At 31.0% G+C, this 21,172-nt stretch overlaps 1 protein-coding gene across 1 annotated transcript in view; it reads left to right on the top strand.

Annotated features, from left to right (window-relative positions):
- Window positions 1-2,749: 2,749 nt before the first annotated feature.
- Window positions 2,750-21,172, top strand: part of LOC111635437 (serine/threonine-protein phosphatase 6 regulatory ankyrin repeat subunit B-like) — a 25,661-nt gene continuing 7,238 nt past the window's right edge. The window contains exons 1-3 of the mRNA XM_023380395.1: window positions 2,750-3,111; window positions 11,145-11,291; window positions 19,285-19,512. Coding sequence (XP_023236163.1) covers window positions 2,871-3,111; window positions 11,145-11,291; window positions 19,285-19,512 — 616 coding nt within the window. The 5' untranslated portion in view covers window positions 2,750-2,870. The remainder of the gene's footprint in view (window positions 3,112-11,144; window positions 11,292-19,284; window positions 19,513-21,172) is intronic.

Below are 21,172 nucleotides of genomic sequence, written 5' to 3'. Positions count from 1 at the left end.
CAACGCGTTGATTGGTCAGCTGAATGACGTCAACCTACGAAAATCGGAAATGTTGATCGATTAGCCTAAACTTTGTATTGTTGTTGTTGTTGTGAGAGCGGGCAGACATTATAGTTATAGACTTTTCATCTAAAACTTGATAAAAGGCACTTATAATTTCACTAGCTCTTGTGTCTATTGATGTTAATTGAAAATTTTGCAATAATTTTAACATTAAATTACGCGATATCAAAGATTTTAATGTTGAGACATTTTTAAACATCAAGAAGTAACTTTTATCTGTTTTCTATTTTTGTAAGCTTTTTTTTTTTGTATATTTACTATAATAATAAAATAATCAAAAACAACAAATGTAAATTTCAAATTAAGTTTTTTTTTACATTTTTTATTAGACAATACAGTATTTTTAACCTTACAGAAACTCGTATTTAAAATGTTTTATATATATATATAACAACAGAATTTGCTAAATGGAAATGCAGATTAGTTAACAATTTAATATATATTTTCATCTAAACATAATTCATACTTTTTAATGCATAATTGTTAAAACATTTTAAATAATAAGTTATTTTTTTTACAAATTCTCTAATCCATTGGTTTGCTATTCAAATCAAATCCTGTGAAAACTTAAATATAGACACTGGATATATATTTTTCTATGTAACTAGGTATGCAGCACATACAAGGCATCTAGAAATAGTTATTCATTAGTATGGTAATATTATTTTAACAAAAAATAAAAAGGATTAAAAAAATAGTTTACTATGAAAACATTACAGTACAAATGTAACATTACTTTTTCCTGACACATATTGATAAACAATTTCCACGATGAAATGTATGGAAATTCTTATTTAAAACATATATAACTATTATATTCAAAGGAATTTAAATACTTACAGCATTATTGATTGTTAAATAATTTATACAAGAATTCTATACTTTTAATTTGAAAAATGGTCATACAAATTTGATTAAACATATTTACAGATATATCCATGATGGAACTGGATATATGAAATTTCTGTAAATTTGAAAAGTATTGTTTCTTAACACACAGATTTTGAACTGACATTCAAAAGCACAAAATGTCTATTGACAGAAAGAACTGTCAATTCTAACTGAAACATTAAAAAAAAAAAAAATTCAGATAAGAGTAATCTATGGAGAATATTCTTTATTCAAAATTGTTCAACAACTTTTACATTTAATTTAAACTTTATAATTTGTTAAAATTTCTCTTTCAGAGGTATACAAAACTTAGCTAATTTTATTGTTTCATCTAACTAAATTAAATGCATATGACAAATTCAAAAAATATTCTGACCAGTGGCGTAGCGTGGGTGTCAGCCACCCGGGGCGGAGGAAAATTTCGCTCCCCTTATTTAGATATCTCAATTTAAAAGACTAAAATTCAGTTTCGTCACAGAATAAGTAAGGTTTGTTCGAACAGATGTTCCTGACGGAATGTCATTTTGCAATGCAAAGAATAATGTGCAGTGCATGCCTGTTCTAAATCAGTTACAGCTAGCAACTAGAGAGACTTGGATAGGCGTAACGCAAATGACCTAGCTCTATTGAATATTCGATGTGTATATATACGAGTAAATCGTACAAGCAAAAATTTAAAAAAAAAAAAACGGTCGACAGGTCGCGCACGATATCCCCAGACGGCGAGTCGATTCCCGGACTGTCCGGAAGGTAACACTATTCCGTGCTTATTTCAATCGGTCCGAATCGTAGGTGCGACGAGAATATAAAATAAAATGGTTCAAATTCTTACAAGATATTATTATTACAGTAGAGCATCGATTATCCGACCCCCGATTAACCGTCACCTCAGTTAACCGACCGCGTTCTACTCGGCAAATTCAAATGTCCGCTAGTGATGTGGCGTTACAATATTTGGCTATGTCTTGGCTACTTTAATATTATTTTTGTTAAATTTTTTAGTGTTGTAGCTGGCAACACTGGCTCGTCCATGAAAGGGAGGCCAGTATTTAAACGAGGCTTAATTTTCTAATTATGAGTGGTTGTTTCTTTGTGAGCAATAAAATAATTTTTAACGATACAATACCGACAATTATTATTTTTTAAAAAAATCTGATAGGGTTAACATGGAGGAAAATTCAACGCGAAGTAGGTTAATAGCGATATACTAATATACTAATTACATGGGATATAATAATATACTACACTAATAATGGATTTTTTCATACTTTTCGGTTATCCGACTTTTCAATTATCCGACCAACTCCAGTCCCCAATTGAGTCGGATAATCGATGCTCTACTGTATTTATTGTGAAATTTTGCCACCCCTGCCGCCCCCACTACGCTACGCTACTGATTCTGACTTATTTTAATTATAAATTTCATCTTTTCTCAAACTTTTTATGAATAATATCTGTAACAAAGTATAAATTTTCTGTTATTTATTATCTGAGCACGTAAATTTAAAACACTAATCGCACTATTAAAATGATCTATTGTGTACGATTTGGTTCAGAGATGCATAAAGATCAAGTATTAAGTTAAATGTTCAAAAAAAAATAATCAGCTGTATTTTCACTTTATACTCATCACTCCATATTACGACAACTAAAAAAAAATAATCTATTTCGTCATGATTCGTACTGACGACGACAAAATATAATCTATACTTCGGTGGGTGACGTCATTCAGCTGACCAATCAGCGCTTTGTGCCATCTGGATATTTAGCCGCACGTTTTCAAAATACCTTATAAGCACAAGCTGTAATTGTACCGAATTGTCGCTTTCAATATAAGTTTGTCCCATGTATCGATAAAGCGAGCATTTATTTTGTAAGTGACGAAACATTATCCGGCAGTGGTGAGAAGTTCCAAGATGGCTTCTGTGAGATGCAAGGGATATTTCGAAAAAGTGGAAAGAGGCAAAGCTTTAGTTGACGCAGCTGCCAATGGTGATTATTTTCAGGTATTAAGCTTATTAAATGCCGGCATACCTATAAATGCCGCGGAATACAACAAGAGTCTATTCTATGCATCGAAAAACTACAGGACTCCTTTACAAATAGCTGCCTCCAACGGACACGCAGAATGTGTTAAATTACTGATTGATAGAGGAGGTGAGTTTTTTTCTAAATTCCTTTCTAAACAATATAGTGTAAATTATCATTTTGAATAATACAAACGAAGTTCATTAGTCAGTGTTTGTAACTGTTTTTTAAATCTAGAAAAATAAATATCTTTAGTCGAAAATTTAACCCCAAACTCACTAAATATATCAGGGCTGAACTTACTGGATATTTTTATATTGAGTGTAGCCTACTGACTTACTTTACGTATAAACAAATCAGTAGTGTGCGGTGACAATTTTCAAATGGGATCAGATGTGAGAAGACCTATTTTTCATACATTAGAACAATTAGCACTTATGCAGTTTAGGGGTACGGCTGTTTGAAAGGTTTTCTTCCATAAAATTAATCGATTCTAGACTAATTCGACTCGAATATTTTCAAAACACGTATAATTTTTTGGGAATAACCCATATAAAATATGTTATAAACAAAAAATTGTCGTAATACTTACCTAGTGTACCCCGTTCGAAGACGCCATTGCTTAACGTTGTTTTCGTTACGGAGTGGCACATAGGACGGCGGACGAGTACGAAGATTGTCACGTGACATTTGTTGGTGCTATTCGGTCACGTGACTACTCATCTCTGACGTGTTTCCTGATAACTTATTCTTTTGTGATGAATTCGCTGAACTTTGGAGACATAACACATAACATGATAGATCATAATATACAGGTATACCTCGCCTTACGTCGGTAATTGGTTCCAGGAAAACGACTTAAGTCGAAAAACGACGTAAGTCGAATTTACTTGTCTCCGAATCTACTTGTCACTAGGCTAAACTATAAATTACTATTCCCAGTTCTGTATTTTATTTGTTAATGCATTTTTAATAATATATGGTTAATAAGAATCTATTTCAAGCTTACAAACAAATAAATTTTAGTCTTTAATATAGTACAGAAAAAAGTATTCTAAATTTACGAATGCATGCACTGTAAATACAGTACATACTTGTAAATGTGTATATTTTAATATGATTTTATGTGCTTTAAACGCTTTTCTAGTGATATTATGGCTTCAATATTTGTGGCGGACGGACGTAAAGTCGAATAAAATGACTTAAACTTGATTTTTATTTTTTCGTATACTTTTTTGACAAACGACGTATAATCGAGAACGACGTAACTCGAAACGACGTAAGTCGAGGTATACCTGTACTACAGTACTGTATTCTTACTGTAATTAGAGAGATTAGCCCATTTAAAAGCAGAGCAGAATTACTATTTATTTATCGCATTATCATATTTTAATCCATATTTAGAATGGAATGATGTTTTAATATTTCTATTAATTATGTCAGCAAAGTTCAGCGAATTCGTCGCAAAAAGAATAGAGAGGTTGCGACCGACGTTTTCATCGCGAAAACGTGTACGTCGGACGTTCAGCGCCGCCTTCTTGTAAGCCTAGAAGTTTGACAATGGCGTTTGATACGTCGAGCATGATTCGACTGACGTTCCAAACGCCATTGTCAAACTTGTAGGCTTACAGGAAGGCGGCGCTGAACGCCCGACGTACACGTTTTCGCGATGAAAACGTCGGTCGCAACCTCTCGTGATCGAATTGCACCAACAAATGTCACGTGACAATCTTCGTACTCGTCCGCCGTCCGATGTGCCGCTCCGCGACGAAAACAAGCTTAAACAATGGCGTCTTCTAACGGGGTACACTCGGTAAGTATTCCGACAATTCTTTTGTTTATAACATATTTTATATGGGTTATTCCCAAAAAATTATACGTGTTTTGGAAATATTCGAGTCGAATTAGTCTAGAATCGATTAATTTTATGGAAGAAAACCTTTTCAAATAGCCATACCCTCTAAACTGCACAAGTGCCCAATTATTAATTAATTAAACAGCCGGAAAAAAGTCCATTTTATTTGCATATTATTGGTACGTTAATTTTACTTTACAACAGGGAGAAAGTATGACCCTGAAGATTTTTATATTTTTGGATTCGGGGACCTTGAAACGTCGAGAAATGCAAAATATTCGGGATTTTTCCGTATGTATGGATGTGTTTTTGTGTGTGTGTGTGGGAGAAACAATTTTGTTCACCCTCTTCGAAGCTTAATAACTTTTGTATTTTGCCAAAAATTTCTGATATTTAGAAGGGAGGTTTGTTTATTAGGGGGATTGATGCTATTAAATTTCAATGGTTAAAGGCCATGTGGTGGGGAATAAAGGGGGTTGTGTAATATCTGGAGTAGATCAGACTTAATGATGATTTTATTTGTTGTTAGCATTTATTTTTTTTAATAAAATTCATCTGTACCTTCAAAATGAAGCTTTTTGCCATTTTATAATACAAGTCGACCCCCCTATAACACTGTTGATTATTCCATTTTATATGAATTGCATGTTGTACGAGTCAGTTAAATTTTACAAATATGTGAGCCGTTCACAGCCCAGCACATGTATTTCTAAAATCTAAGTGACTCGTACAACATGGAATTCATATAAAACGGAATAATCAATAGTGTTATAGGGGGTCGACTGTAATTAAAAATATTAAAAAATTTTAAATAAAATAGAATACAGCATGGAAATTGTTGATTGTCTTTGCTCTGCTGCAGTGATTCACCTAGATTGGCTATATGATTAACTGATTCAAATTGCACTATGTTTTGCTGCAAGGGACACTCTTATATTAAAAGTCCTCTCCCATGTTGAATTCAAAACTTTCTAATCACATATACTGTCTTTTAAGTAGATTCACACTGTAGATAAACTTTTGTGTCTTATCATAATAGAAATACAAAAATCACTAATGCAATTTTGTTTTCAATAAGCACAAGAAACAAAATCTCTTATTTCAGAGCCACCTGGATGCACACAAAATAATAGTATGACAGGAACACGTGTCTGCTGTTATTAGTCCTGTCGATGATTTGACTAAAGGAGCCTGAGGGGTGTTCGGGTTGGTTTGTGGAAGAGTTGAACTCATCATGAAGACAGATGGGAAAAATACATGAAAAAATATATATTTTTCAAGCAAAAGGTTTTAAATACAAATGCATTAAAAATAATATTTAGACTGTATTTCAAGGAATTTGTGACTAGCCTAGTCCCCCTAGCCACTGAAACAAATGTTTCAAGCAATGTACTTTTACTGTACTATGTTTCTATGGATCAGGCACAGTTTGTATAGAAAAATAAAATAAATATAAAATGTTAACCAAATTTCAATGATCAGATATTTTTCATTAGCTCATACAAACACCATGACCATTTATAAATCAATTACTGATAGCATACAAAAAGTAATATGCTTATAATAATTGTTTTCTTATCAAATGTTTTCATATGCATTTTGGTAAAGTTTTCACCTAGGTGACAAATAAAATTCAATGTAAAAAATTCTGAATTATTGTTAAATAAATGGAAGAAATTATTCATGGACATTGTACTTTGCATGGCTACATAAGTTTCTCATGTAATTGATTTGCATGTGTAACATGTACAGGAAATCCTTATTAATTTGAACTCAGACAATTCAAAATCTTGTTAGTTCATAACTGTACTATTTGTCCCAATCAGGGATAGATTTACATGTTAAAAAATTTGGTTAGTTTGAAATAAGGCTACTTTGACATTTGAAGTGAAAATTTTGTCCAAGCTGTGATATATATATATATATGTTAAATTGTTCATTTAAATTGAAGTGTCTCTACAATAAGAGTACAATAGACCAAGAACAACTCTAATCTGGTCAATATGGCTTTGCTTTTATGGTAACACATTTTTGTGTGTCACCTTACTTACATGGACTAATTTTTTTCTCTTATCTTATAAAATAAGAAGGTTTTGGAGTTTCAAGATTGGGCTACAAGCAGCAGACTGACATATTTGTAGGGCTCTAGGCTAGTACATTTAGTCAACTTATTAGTTTTTGGACATTTAGTCAACTTACTAGTTTTAGAACTCACTTCAAAAATAGTTTGGGTTACATTTCAAGGAATTCTACTTTACTTTTTATGAAGCCTACTTGGCAACCTGTGAGGTTCTTAGCAGACACATGCTTTTTACCTGCAGTTTATTTATATTATTACTATTAATTATTAATTAACAAAAATAGCATTCTGTATACATAGTTGTATTATGCTTGCTTAATAAATTACATCAGTTATGTAGCATTTTGCATATTGTACAGAAATATGTAAGTCTAAGATAATTCAAAGTCATGATTATTTTGTCCCTTGAATTTTGAACTAACGAGGTTCTCCTGTACCTAAATATTTATTATTTCAATCAAATTGCATATAACACTTCCTTTATAAATATTTTGTGATAAGTAAGGGTTATATTGATAATTGTGTATTATGGATGTATTTCATGTACTGTATTTGTGTAATGTGTAAAATTTTGTATTTGAATCAAGCTTATAAAATTAGTCTGAAGTTTATAAAATGCCTGGGATATAAGATAAATGTTATATTTCTAAACATTAAATTGTGTTTAGTGTAAAATAGATGTGCATAACAAAGGCCAGTGTCTGCTTTTCCATACAATTTTTTTTTTTTTCTGACTTATAAGAGATAGAGTTCACTTTTTCTACAAAAACAAAGTTATGTATCATTAGACTGTGTAAGACTCACAATCAGAAATTTTGTTATTATTTTTCCTACATCTCTAACATTAGGGAAAACTGACATGAACCAAATGACCTATAATTTTTGCTTATAATCAGTTTTACATACAAATAAGATTAATACTGATATTTAGATTAAATGTAAATGATATAGTTAAAAAGTTAGCACAATATAAATTGTGTATGTAAATGTTTTGTCACTTAATCTTATTAAAATATACACTTTTTTAAATATTATAAATTATTGCAAATAAGTTTTTAAAATAAATTTTTTATCCATTTTGATTATTTTTGTTAGCATATTGTTATAATGAACATATTAAGCTTCTAAAAATTACATTATTTCATACAATAGCAAAATTATTATTAAATTTTACTTTTAGTAATATGTAGTATCAACAAATACAGCAAAATAAAATATCAATCAAATTTGACATAGGAAATAAAAGTCTAGCAGTATAACCATGGAAAGCTCTACAGATTATAGGTGATTTTGACCTGTTTGAACAAATTTTACATTCCTGATGTAGTGACATTTTGCAAGTTTCTATAAATTTCACCATTAGGAAATTTATAAAATATTTAATTTATGAAAATTTATTTATGCATTTTGAAATATAATTTATTTTAAAACTGTAATAATCAATAAAAATAAAAACCATTCAACTATCCAGCAAAATTCTTTAATAATTTAAATAATAATGTCATATATGTATTAAATCATATGCCTCTGTGTCCTTATCATACAGTTTAATATTTAAGATGTCTACTCGGACTTGTTTTATTAATAGGATTATTATACCAATGACTTCGTTCAGCAAATTTAAGAAAACTTATCAGAAAAATCAGTCTATTTTTCACCTGTACACATTTTACACAATATTATTGTGTTTCAGATTGGTTCGTCCCTCATCAGCAGGTTTACAGCCAACATTTTTTAAAACAAATCATTAAAAATTATTACAAATTTATAAAATTCTGACAATAAAACTCGATAATACAAAATTACATTAAATAACTTCTTGATTTTTAAATACTTCAAAAAAATAAAATGTGTACAGATGAAAAATAAAGACTGTTTTTTCTGATAATTTTTCTTAAATTTGCTGAACGAAATCATTGGTATAATAATCCTATTAATAAAATAAGTCCAAGTAGATATCTTAATTACTAAATGTCATATATGCTTCATTATTTAAGTAAACCAGATGGTTTCTCTCTGTACTATTTGTTGTGCATGCTCTACTAGATGTTCTTTGGAAACAGGTCTATAGTATGACTATGATTATCATTATTCATTGTTGTTCTTAAAAGTAGAAGAAAAATCATTTGTTATATTTATGAAATAGCTAGATTTTAGAAAATAAAACTAGAGTGAAAGGTTGATTTAATTACAGCTTGTTAAATTCAGTGCTGTGGAGCAGTGCTGCAATCACTGCTGAAGGGGCAACACATACAGAGCTGCACTGCAATTTTAAAATGGTGAATCTCAGTGCAGCTGTTAAAATGTTTTGTGAATTATTTTATTCAAAAAATTTTACAAGTAATTCATTTTTGCAATATAAGACTTTGAGAGGTAAAATTAATGATTTAAATTTAATGCAAGTAGGTTTTTTTTTTTTCAGCATAAAGTAGATAGTAAAACATTATAAATATAAAAGTTTTATCAAATATTTTATTTTACTNTCACTCCATGCCCCAAGAACTTGCTTAGAATTGAAGATATTCCTGACCATGAAATTCCTCTCTGGTCAGTTGCAATTGCTCAGTCCAGTGGAAGCAGCCAAGGATTCGTCAAATGTATGTGTAAAACAAAGTGCCAAAATATGAAATGTCTTTGCGTGAAAAATGTAATGAAATGTAATTCAAAAAGTCATTCAAGCATACCATGTTGCAACAAGTAGGCTAATTTTAATTTCTTATTTTTTATATGAAAATTTTGTTTTTCTTAACAAGAAAGGCATAAATTCTGTTTTGTACAACTCATTGTTCTTTACGTATTTTGAATAAATTTTTTTTAATGGTGCACTCATTAGTTTTTCAGAATAACATTTGTATTTTTTGAGGAATGTACATCATTTATATAATAGCCTTATCAGAACCTTTTTCATACTTTGCCTAAATAGCATTTGTCATTCTATAGAATGTCTAGGTATTACATACAATGCCTAGGGAAAGTATGTAATAATTCTCATATTTCATATATTGCCTAAAAACGCTGGGCATTATATACAATGCCTAGGTATTCTATAGAATGCCGACTTTTCATACTTTGCCGGTAACAATGATATTGACTCAATAATTTCATTCTGTTACAAGTTTTGAAGAATTTTGGAGCAAATTTTTTGATTAAAAATCTATTATTACAGGCTATTCTATTTTAAGTACGTTTTTTGTTTTAATGACTTAAGTCATTGATTTAATTAGACCATTAAAATAATCTTGAACTTTCAATATAGTCATGATTATAATAAATATTGAGTCAATTAACTAATACATTTTAATTTAAAAATGTTTTATTTAATATTGCAGCATGTTGCAAAATTTTAATAAGATGTCAATATAAGGTAATTCTCAATATCAATATAACAAGATATTGATATATCTGCAAAAAAACAATTAATTCAAATTTTTGGAAGACACTAGCAGTGAAAGATAATTTAAATGTAACAGATTTGTTTTCTACACACCTTGTAACAATTTTTGCTATCTCTTGCATTTATGCCATTTTTATTGTGGTATTTTTAAAATTAATAATTACATAATTAGTTATGATTTGCATATGGTGGTTGCTATTTAATGATCAGCAGTTTAACTGGACTAGAGTAAAGTTTGAAGAAATTTGAAAGTATGTACTTCTAATATCATGTAGCTTCATTACTTTTTATATTATTTATCTTGAAAATTTTGATGGTAAATAAGTGATTTTTGACAAATAAATGTTTTTGTTTTAATGAAAATAGTTATTGTAATAATTCATTTTTTATTACTAAATTAATTTTTTAAATTCTAAATTGTATTTTATTTATTAAGTAATTTTATAACTTATATGTAATTAATTAGCTTTTGAATCATTGGACCATGCAAGTATATTTGGGGGCAGGGTGGGTACGGCTGTCTCCGAATCCTTGACTGTCTGGCATTAGCAGAGAATTACTTGGCTGCACTAGATGCTGGATGGATCAAGATGAACTGGGCAACCAATCCTTGAGAAGCTACTTGACAACTGTTACAGCTTAGGAAAAACAAATAAACCCCTAAATGGCCAGGAATGAATTCTTGTCCCGTGTCTGGAGCACATTGCCGTACCGACTCGGTCACCTTAACAGCACTGTATGTATAGTTATTTAGATATGCGTTTTTATCTTTTAAAATTTTAATTTAATTTTAATTAATTTAAATTTAAAAATTCTTTCATTTTTATAAATAGCTGATCTAAATGCCAAGGATCGATTTGATGCAACTGCAGTTCATTTGGCAGCTGACTGTGGCCATCATAATTGTTTGAAATTATTATTAGATGCTGGTGCAGAGTGTTGTACACCAACAAAATATTCAAAGAAAGGATGTTACACAGGTATAAAAATTATCACAGAATAAAATGAACAGTGTTTATTACTAACATTAATTTTAGTATATAAATCAAATTTTAGATAAAAACAAAAACAATATAACCTTCATTAAAGTTTTAATAAAGTTAATTAAAAATTTTTGAATTAATGTATAATAAAGTAAAAAATATTATAATAATATATTTGAATTAATAATCTCTGGTTAAATGTTCAGAACTGTTTTAATATAGAGTATGCACTTAATTTTTACATCTCACTCTGTGCAAATTTTTTATTATTTTATTATATTAGTAATACAGTAACTAAATTATATCTGCAATAAACTATTCACCATCCATATTTTACAAATTGATTCTATCAATACATTTCAATTAGAAGTATTAAAAGTAACACACTCATTTTAAAGTTGTCAGATTTATATTTAGGAAAGCTACAAATAAGAATTTGGTCAAATACTAAATATTCAAAGGAAAATTGAAAATTGTCTGATAACATAAGTAGATTTCTTTTAGTTTTGAATAATTTTTCTTACGTCAATGATTTTTTCATACTGTTCAATAAAAAACATTTTAAAAAACTGTTACTTAAGTTCTAATCATACTATGGGTTGATGTTACTTAAAACAGGGAAAAACTTTTTATTCAGTAATTTATCTGTTGTAACTCATTATGTATTTTTTTTTTCTAAATATATAGATATTTAGAAAATAAAATTTAAAAACTAATTTTCTGTGTTTGTTGCATTTGCTTATCTTAAAAGCTGATACTCAGATTCATTCCATATTTTAATATTTAAAACTAAAAAATATATTTAACTTGTCTTTTTAGGAGTCAATTAATAATTATCAATAAATATTTTTAAAGCTTCTTACTTCATCTTCAGACCTATGCTTTAAAGTTTTGTTTTATTTTTAATGTGTGGCTAATCAAAATGTAATACAGTTCTGAACATTTNAGACCATTTTTTTTTTTATTTAAATTATATAGTGAAGATTTTAAAAACTTTTCTAAAATAGATGTAAAGTTTTTGTTGGGAACAAGTTAAGAATAAATGTTAGCTGAACACTTTATAAAAATAGATGCATTAATATTTGATTTGAACTCAAACTTAATCTTGTTCAGATCTTTCTAAAACCAAACCCAATTTGATGGTAAAATTGTTAGTGTCCATATTTGTTGTTTCCTTAAAATATTGATAAAACTTTAATATTACAATAGACCCCCTATAACACAGGTTCATATAATACAGATTTGTATAACATGGCGAAAAATTTGCGATTGTATTCGTATAAACACACTAAAAGAGATTCGTATAATACGGTAAAATGTCATCGCCGACTTGTGTTGTGACAGGATTGGTCGAATCTAGACCAATAGCAGATATTGCACAAACCATTGAGTTTAACCCCTTAATGTCCATATCAATAAAAAAAATCTTTTTTAAAAGCATAGTCATTATTATTACTTAAAAAAATTCTTCATTTCAATTGAAAAAAAGTGGTTTTTTTCGATTTTTCAAATTTGGCAAAAATTGGTTCCTAAATGGCAGCTTTCCCTCTGGATAGCCAACTTCCCACTGCAATTCACTTACGCCAACCTTTTTCCCAATCCTCGAAACATGCTTTAAAGACCCTTTCATGAAACCCCTTTAAGACTTTTGGTGAATTTTGTTTTCAACTCAAAATAGTGAGCACAAAGTGGAAATTTTAGTGAGAAAACAAGAAAAAGTTGCACAGTGCCATATTAGATGAATACAGAGCTTGCAGAACCATATTTGTTGAATTTTTGGACAAAAATTCACCAACAACATTGTGAGCAGGTGCATTATCATGGTGCAAAATCCATAAGTTTTCTTGCCACAAATCAGGTAATTTTTACAAATTGTTTCATGCAAATGATGCAAAATGCTTAAATAATTTTTATTGACAGTTTGGCAGTTAGAAGGAATTTGTGATTCAAAACATCTTGATAATCAAAGAAAATTGTCAACACCAACCTTGATTTTTGACTGACTTTGACATGGTCTTTTCAGTCTTGCTTCATTGCTTCACCTTTCGAATACCATTCACTCGATTGTTGAGCTGTTTTTGTGTCAGAAGTGTAGATCCATGTTTCCATCACCTGTAATAATGTGTTTTAAGAACAATTTGCTTTGAGAAAACATTTCCTCAGTCACTCATTGTTTTTGGAAAAAATTCAATGTTTTCAGGACAACTCAGTGATACACCACAAGCCTAATGATCTTTTAAAATTACTTACAAGATATAAATGATACCTGAACATGTTCAATAATGTTCTAATTGTCAAATGATGATCATTGAGCACCAAATCTCTGACTTGAACAACATGTTCGTCAGTTCAAATGGGTGGTCTACCAGACCATGGTTCATCTACAATGCATTTTCAGCTTTCCTTGAATATCTTGACCGTTCATTCTTGTTTTTGATAGACAATCATAACCAAAGGGTTTTTGCAACAATTCCAATGTTTTGTAGCAGTAATTCCATTGTAAAACAAAATTTAATGCACTGTCTTTGCTTAATTACACTTGAAAATTTACCAGTACAAAAATTCTTTACACACAAACAAGTGTTTATTTGCAAACTAAAACAAATGACACATACAGATTGCTGCTACCTGTCGATAAAAGTCATACCAAATGATGAAAAAATGACAACAGCACCCTGTTGAAGTTTAAATGAACCATTCCTGATACTTTTTGATCACAGTAGTATATTGCTTGAAAAATCTTGAAAACTGCAAATTCTTAAGGAGTTTCACTTTTACATTGAAATCAGAATTCTTATTTTTGAAAAATGTGTAAAGAATTACTTTTCATGAACACTTTTATTTGAGCTGTTATATGATAATCAAAAGTTACATAATAAAGTTTATTTAAGTCCAATTTTTATAAATTGATTATGAAGTAAAGCTTATTTAAAATATTTTTTTCCTTGAAGGTAAATAGAAAAAATTGACATAAATACAAAACTTATTTTAAAAATGTTTTTTGATGTTTGAAATTTAAGTACCAAAGGTAAAACTAAATGCCAGTTTGTTTTTAGTCTATATTATGGCCAATTATTTAAATTCTAAATTTAGTTGTTTTATTGGAAGCAACTAAATTACAAATAACATGTAGCTAATACAAACCAGTTTTTACTGTCCTTAAAATATATCTGAGCACATTCAAGACAGCTATTTTAAGTAAGGTTGGAAAGAATGGTCTTTTTCTTGTACCGTGATAACACTGATTGCACTGCAATAAGGAAAAACTAAAGATACTTATGTTCTAAGGTTTTTCCATTTCTTTTTAATATCTTCCTGTAAAAAAAAGGAAATGTTATATTTTATAAAAGTTGTTAATATAACTTACTGTTTTTAAATGTATTGTAAATTATAAATGTACAAAATAAATTATTATTATTATGTTGGGTTTAGTGGTTACTCAGTTCACACCGGTGGCTGTGTACTATGCCGGACCAGAGTCAAGGCATAGCAACCAAAAACAAAAATTAAATAAGTGTGTCAGTGTCAGTTATTATTATGTTGGGTTTAGTGGGTTATACTCGGTACACACTGGTGACTGTGTACAATGCTGGACCAGAGTCAAGGCATAACACACAGAGAGCTAAAATTAAATAAGTGTGTGTGTCTGTATTCAGGAATTTCCTAACAATATGGCATGTATTCAATATAGTGGCCTTCTGTAGTGTGATGTATGTATTTCTATTAAATTCTAATGTTCCCAGGCTTTTGTGTAGTGTGTGTGGTATCTCACATGTACAGGAGAGAATGAAAGGTACAATAAGCACCCTATCCATCCTCCACAGATGCCTGATTTCCTGGGCGAGTTCTGTGTACTTACTGATTTTTTCAGTGCATGTGTTTTGTACATTGTGAGTGTTTGGAATGGCTATGTCTATAATGTATGTGATTTTATTGTGTTTGTCAATGAGTGTGATGTCTGGTCTGTTGTGGTAAATTGTTTTATCTGTGATTATGGCTCTGTCGTAGTACATTTTGTGCGTGTTGTTTTCCAATACTGTCTGTGGAATATACTTGTAGTATGGTTCGTGGATGTCTACCAATTTGTGTTTCTTTGCAAGCTCTTGGTGTATTATATTTGCTACTTGATTGTGTCTATGTAAGTAATCTGTCTGTGCCAAGAGCTTGCAACCAGAAGTGATGTGTTGTATAGTTTCTGGCATGATGTGACATTTTCTGCATGTGTCATTTGTGAGTGTTGTATCTTTGAGTATGTGTTTTCTGTAGTTTTTAGTATTTATGACCTGATCCTGTATGGCAATCATGAATCCTTCCGTCTCCCCAAAGAGGCATCCCCGATCTAACCAGCTGTTTGACGCAGTTTTGTCAACAAAATCCTGGCCCAGGTCATAAGGATGCCTGCCATGCAGTGCCTTTTGAGCCCATGTTTGCTTGATGGTGTCTATGCTTTTTATGTGTTGTGTCATGTCTGTATGATGTGAGTGTAAGTTTAATGGTGTGCTATTTGAGTCTGCTAGAGTTACTGCTTCATGCAATTGTGATGTTTCTTGTTTCCTGTAGAAAAACTCTCGCAGTGACTGTATTTGTTTATAGTGAAGATTAACTGTGTCAATCAGGCCACGTCCGCCATCTTTACGTGGAAGGGTTAATCTTTCTGTGGCAAATTTAGGATGATGATGTTTATGCTTAGTAAGTGTTCTTGTTTTCCTTTGGAGTTGCTCGAGATATGTGTGAGTCCAATATATAATTCCAAAAGAGTATGTGAGTATTGGGATGACATATGTGTTTGTTGCTTTAACTGTGTGTTTTGCATTTAGCTATGTTTTGAGAATGGCATTTAATCTACTTTGGTATTCTTTAATTAATCTTTGCTTTATTTGTGTATGTTCTGTTAGTTTGGCCCGTTGGAATCCTAAATACTTGTAGAACTTGCCTCTTCCATGGATTCAATAATGTCTCCATTTCCAAGTGCAAAATCTTCTTTCTTTAGGATTCCTTTTTCTATGTGAAGTTTTTTGCATTTGTCTAGGCCAAACTCCATTTGTATGTCCTTAGTGAATGAATGTATGATTTGTAGGAGTTGATGAAGTTGTTTTTGTGTGGAAGCATAAAGTTTTATGTCATCCATGTACATGAGATGAAACAGCGTAAACTGTGTTGTGTTTTCATGTTTGATATTGTAGCCATAATGCATGTTGTTTAACATGTTGGATAATGGGTTCAGGGCTAGACAGAACCAGAGAGGACTCAAGGAATCTCCTTACTCATTAGGCGAGGAATTGAAAAATTCCTTGCCTAATGAGTAAGGAGATTCCTTGAGAGCCTAATGAATATTCGTTTGTTTGTATGGAAGTATTACTAACCCTGAGATGTAGTGTTGTTTGTTCTCCAGTGATGCATAGTGTTTTGGAAGAATGCAATGAGTGATGGATGTATTTTGTACATGTGTAGAATATGTAGCAGCCAACTGTGTGGAACACTGTCGAATGCTTTTCTGTAGTCTATATATGCCATGTGTATGTTTCTGTGTTGTTTGTGTGCTTGCCGTAGAATGACTGAATCTATGAGTAACTGTTCTTTGCATCCCCTGTGATTTCTACGGCAACCTTTTTGTTGTTCTGTAAGAATGTCGTGTTCTTCAACATGTTTGTATATTTTGTTTGTGATACAGGATGTCAATAATTTGTAGAGTGTTGGAAGACATGTAATTGGTCTGTATTGTGTGGGGTCTGTGGTTTTGTTGTTTTTAGGTTTCATGTAGGTAATGCCCCGAGTAAGAAATTTTGGCATGTCTTGTGGATTGATGATGATGTGTGTTAGATGTTTAGCTAGTTCCTGGTGCAGTGATGTAAACTTTTTGTACCAGAAATTGTGAATGTTGTCTACACCAGGTGTCTTCCAGTTGTGTGTTCTGTTAACAGCGTAGCGAATGTCGTGTATGTTTATTTCAGCACAGGGCATACTTGGTATGTTATGCAAGTTTCTGTTCTCCTCCTTGATCCAGCCTGCATCAGCATTGTGTGTAACAGCATTGGACCAAAGAGAAGACCAATAAGTTGTGAGTTCTTCTTCTGTTGGTGTGCCACTGTGCTGTGTATCAGTGTTTGTTTTGGTACTGATTTGTCTGTAGAAAAGTTTTTCATTGTTTGTGAATAATTTATTTTGTTGTTTTCGTAGTGTACATGTTTTGTATCGTTTGAGTCTACGTGCTTTGGCTGCGAGTTTTTGTTTTAGTGTATCGATGTATTCTGTAATGTGTGTGTTGTGATGTTCGTGTTTTGTGTGTGTTTTGATTTTCTTGAAAATGTTTTTGAGTTGTTTCTTTAATTTGGGTGTTATGTTGTTTTTAGTGTATTGTGTCAGCCTGCCTAATTGCTGTCTAATGTCATTTATTTGTGTTTCTATTCTTCTCTGCCAGGCAGGCTTGTGATAGAATTGTGTTTTGTGTGTGTCTGTCTGTGAGTGTATTTTCAGTCCATGGTGTGTTACTACTGTGACTGCCCCAGCATAAACTAATGTATGAATGTCTGAGAGTGTAGAAATTGAATGAATGTAGTTTGGTAGTAAGTGAGTGTTTACATAATCTAGTGTTTTTCCTACTGCCTTTGACGTGTTGATTTTTGGTATTCGTGGTCTTTGTGTGGGATCTGTACCAGTATATTTAATGAGTGTTTCCTGAAATATAAGTGAGAGCGTATTAACTAATTCTATGTCTACGTTATCAGTGATGGATGGGGAAGTGCCTGCAGTATCATTAGTGGTACTTGTTGTGTGTGTGCTGTAATCAGTGCTTGTTGCTGGATTATCCTGACAGGTTACGTGATCTTCATTAATGTTAAATGTTTCTGTCTGTTGATGTATTTGATCAGCAACCTGTTGTTTGATAAGTTCAAGTGTTGTTTGTGGGATAAGGTTGTTGTGTATAATTGTTCTTTTTTGATCAACAACCCTTTGTTCGGTGACAGTGAGGTGAGGATATTGTTGTGTGAATCTATGGTGTAGTTGTTGTCTGTATGCTGTCATGTTTGTTTCGAGTCTTGTGATGGTGTAGTAAGTACGGATGATAAACTTGTTTATTTCTGTTGTCCATTTCATCCGTTGGCATGGTTTTCCAGCCTTTGTGGTCTGTGGATGCATTGCCACAGAAACACCAAGGCTAGGTTGATTTCTCACATCTGTTGAGGGCATTGCAGTAGCCATGCTTGGGCTGGTGCTGCTTTCGCCACCGATAACCAAGGGAGACTATGGCCTATTTTTCGAACGTGAGCCTCTGCCTAACCCACGAATGTGGACCTTGTTAACCCGGGCGACGTCCGGGCCGGTATCACACTTTGATCTGGTTACTACCGTGATAATTATCTTCACATAATGTGGGTGTGTGGTCACTCTTAGCTTCATTTCTCCCCATAGATCTTACTGGCATGGGTGTCCCTACCAGGAGCTTGTGCTCCAGCCTGCATTGCCCTATGGATCAGTAAAATTACTGGGCTCTCCCACCACGACCAGGTGGTGACCACGGGAGAGTTATTATTATTATTAAGTAAAAAAATTGCTTTTATGGCACTTGAGAATTCACAAAAGCAACAAAATTAGTTAAATTTATATAGTATTTAAAAAGAAAAAACAGATGCAATATCATACTCTTGAAATAAGTCAAAACTTATATACTACTCCACTCATTTATTTTTGTAATTTTAAAATTTTTAATCTCAAGTAACTAAGTTTTGTAATATATGGTTGACAGAATTGTCACCACAGAAATTTATTTTGTTTTTTAGAATTATTCTCCTCTAGACTTATTCACATCTATCCAGAATTGTTCTTTTTCATTTCTTACAATGCAAGATTGAGCTTTATTTTACTAATAATACTTAATATTTAATTGAATTTGAATATTATAAATGTGTAATTTATTTTTAAACTATTTTTAAACATTTTCAATAAGTTTAATTTATTGTTGAAATTAAAAATACTTTTTATTATTATTCAGCATCTCCATATCCAGGTGGAACAACTCCATTACATCTAGCAGCTGCTCACAGTTATGTAGAATGTGTCAAAGAATTAATTCAGTATGGTGCAGATTATAATGCAGTAGATGAGAGGGGAAGAACAAGCTTATATATAGCTGCTGAAGCTGGTTATGCTGATTGTGTTTTAACTCTTCTTAGAAATGCCGTTGGTAAAGATATTTTATCATTGCCAGGATTAGAAACAGGTACTATTGAGAGAATGCTTAATATTAATTTTACTTTTTAAACATTTTAAAAAATTAACATTTTTTTGATAAATGAATAAGTGTGTTTGTGTTTGTTTCTTTTATGATGTATTAAAGGGAAACTGCATTCCAGAATATATACACACACGTTTTTTTATAAGTGCCGTGATAATTTATCTATACTAATGTTATAAAGAGGCAAAGTTTGGATGTAGGAAGTAATCTGAAACTACTCATCCAATTTCAAATATTCTTTCACCAATATTTAGAATGGAACTTCAGGGTGGACATAGGCTGTATATTAGTCCGTTAAACATTCATATAAATTACAAGATATCATCTAGGATTAAGGCTTTTATGTGAGGATGAACTAAAGCAGATCTTTTATCTATCTCTATCTATCTATATGAATAAAGATGTAATGTTCGTTTGTTCCTACTGATTCCTTTGAAATTTTGACACAACCTTGCATTCGAATATGCACGTGTTTTTATATAATATACATGTCGAAATTCCCCTCACTGGGAAGAGATGGACAGGATTAAGGCTTACTGTGAAGAACTTGGCTTCTATTATACTATTTTAGATGCGGTTTTTTGTGATTTTGATTGCGTTTTAATAGGATGCATCAAGAGAATATGTACTAAGAAGGAATTTTTCGAAAAATTCCTTCCACGGGGGAAGTATTATACATTATAATAGATACATTTTTAGCCACAACAATGAGTAGCGGGGTCTGCTAGTATTCTATACATTGCATTTATGACAGTGAAAATTTTTACTTTAATAACTTTTAATTGTTTAATTAGAAATAGCATTTATAGTAATGCTTGCCTGATGAATCACAATATTATTATTTTTAAAAATATCAATTTTATTATATTCTTATAAAAATTTGTTCATTACAAAATTTTTATGCCATTATAAATATAATAGTGTAAAATTATAAAATATCTGTAGCTGTACTGTTTTCTTTCTGGAATATTGTGAAATAAATAACGCATTATGCAATAATTGGATTTATCTTCTGCTTTTGGTAATGGATTTGTCCTTTTGACTGTATCTATACTTGAAATGTTTCAGTAAATTTTCTGCATTATTTAATTTAACCAAAGCTTTTTTATTTTATATTCACACATCAAGATGGAGATAATGCTAAATGATAGGGCAGATAATATGGGAAAATTACAGTTGACTCCCCATAACACTGTTGATAATTCCATGTTGTACGAGTCACTTAGATTTTACAAATAGATGTGCCGGGCTGTGAACGGCTCACGTATTTGTAAAATTTAAGTGACTCGTACAACATGGAATTCATATAAAACGGAATTATCAACAGTGTTATAGGGGGGTCAACTGTATTTCTAATGATAAAAAAATATCAAAAATAGAAGTGAAATGAATAATGCAGAAACACTGTATAATATGAAATATCTTTATTACTAGTCACTGAAAAAATATATTACAGCTATAATAGAAAAGCATAGTTGTAAAGCTAAATAAAAAGTAGTAGGTAAATTAGAATTTTATCTTTTTTAATGAATTGTTTTAATGCCTTTTTGAGATGAATCACATATGGCATATGAGATAGTATGATAAGAGCTGTCAACTAGCTATAAGAAAATTACTTAACAATTGCAGGAATAGTTCATTATTA

This window comes from Centruroides sculpturatus, unplaced genomic scaffold (assembly GCF_000671375.1).
Source record: "Centruroides sculpturatus isolate CEXI.00-Female unplaced genomic scaffold, Cexi_2.0 scaffold904, whole genome shotgun sequence".
Classification (NCBI taxonomy): Eukaryota; Metazoa; Arthropoda; class Arachnida; order Scorpiones; family Buthidae; genus Centruroides; species Centruroides sculpturatus.
Note: the sequence above shows the minus strand (reverse complement) of the source record. Positions and strands in the feature narration are given on the sequence as shown.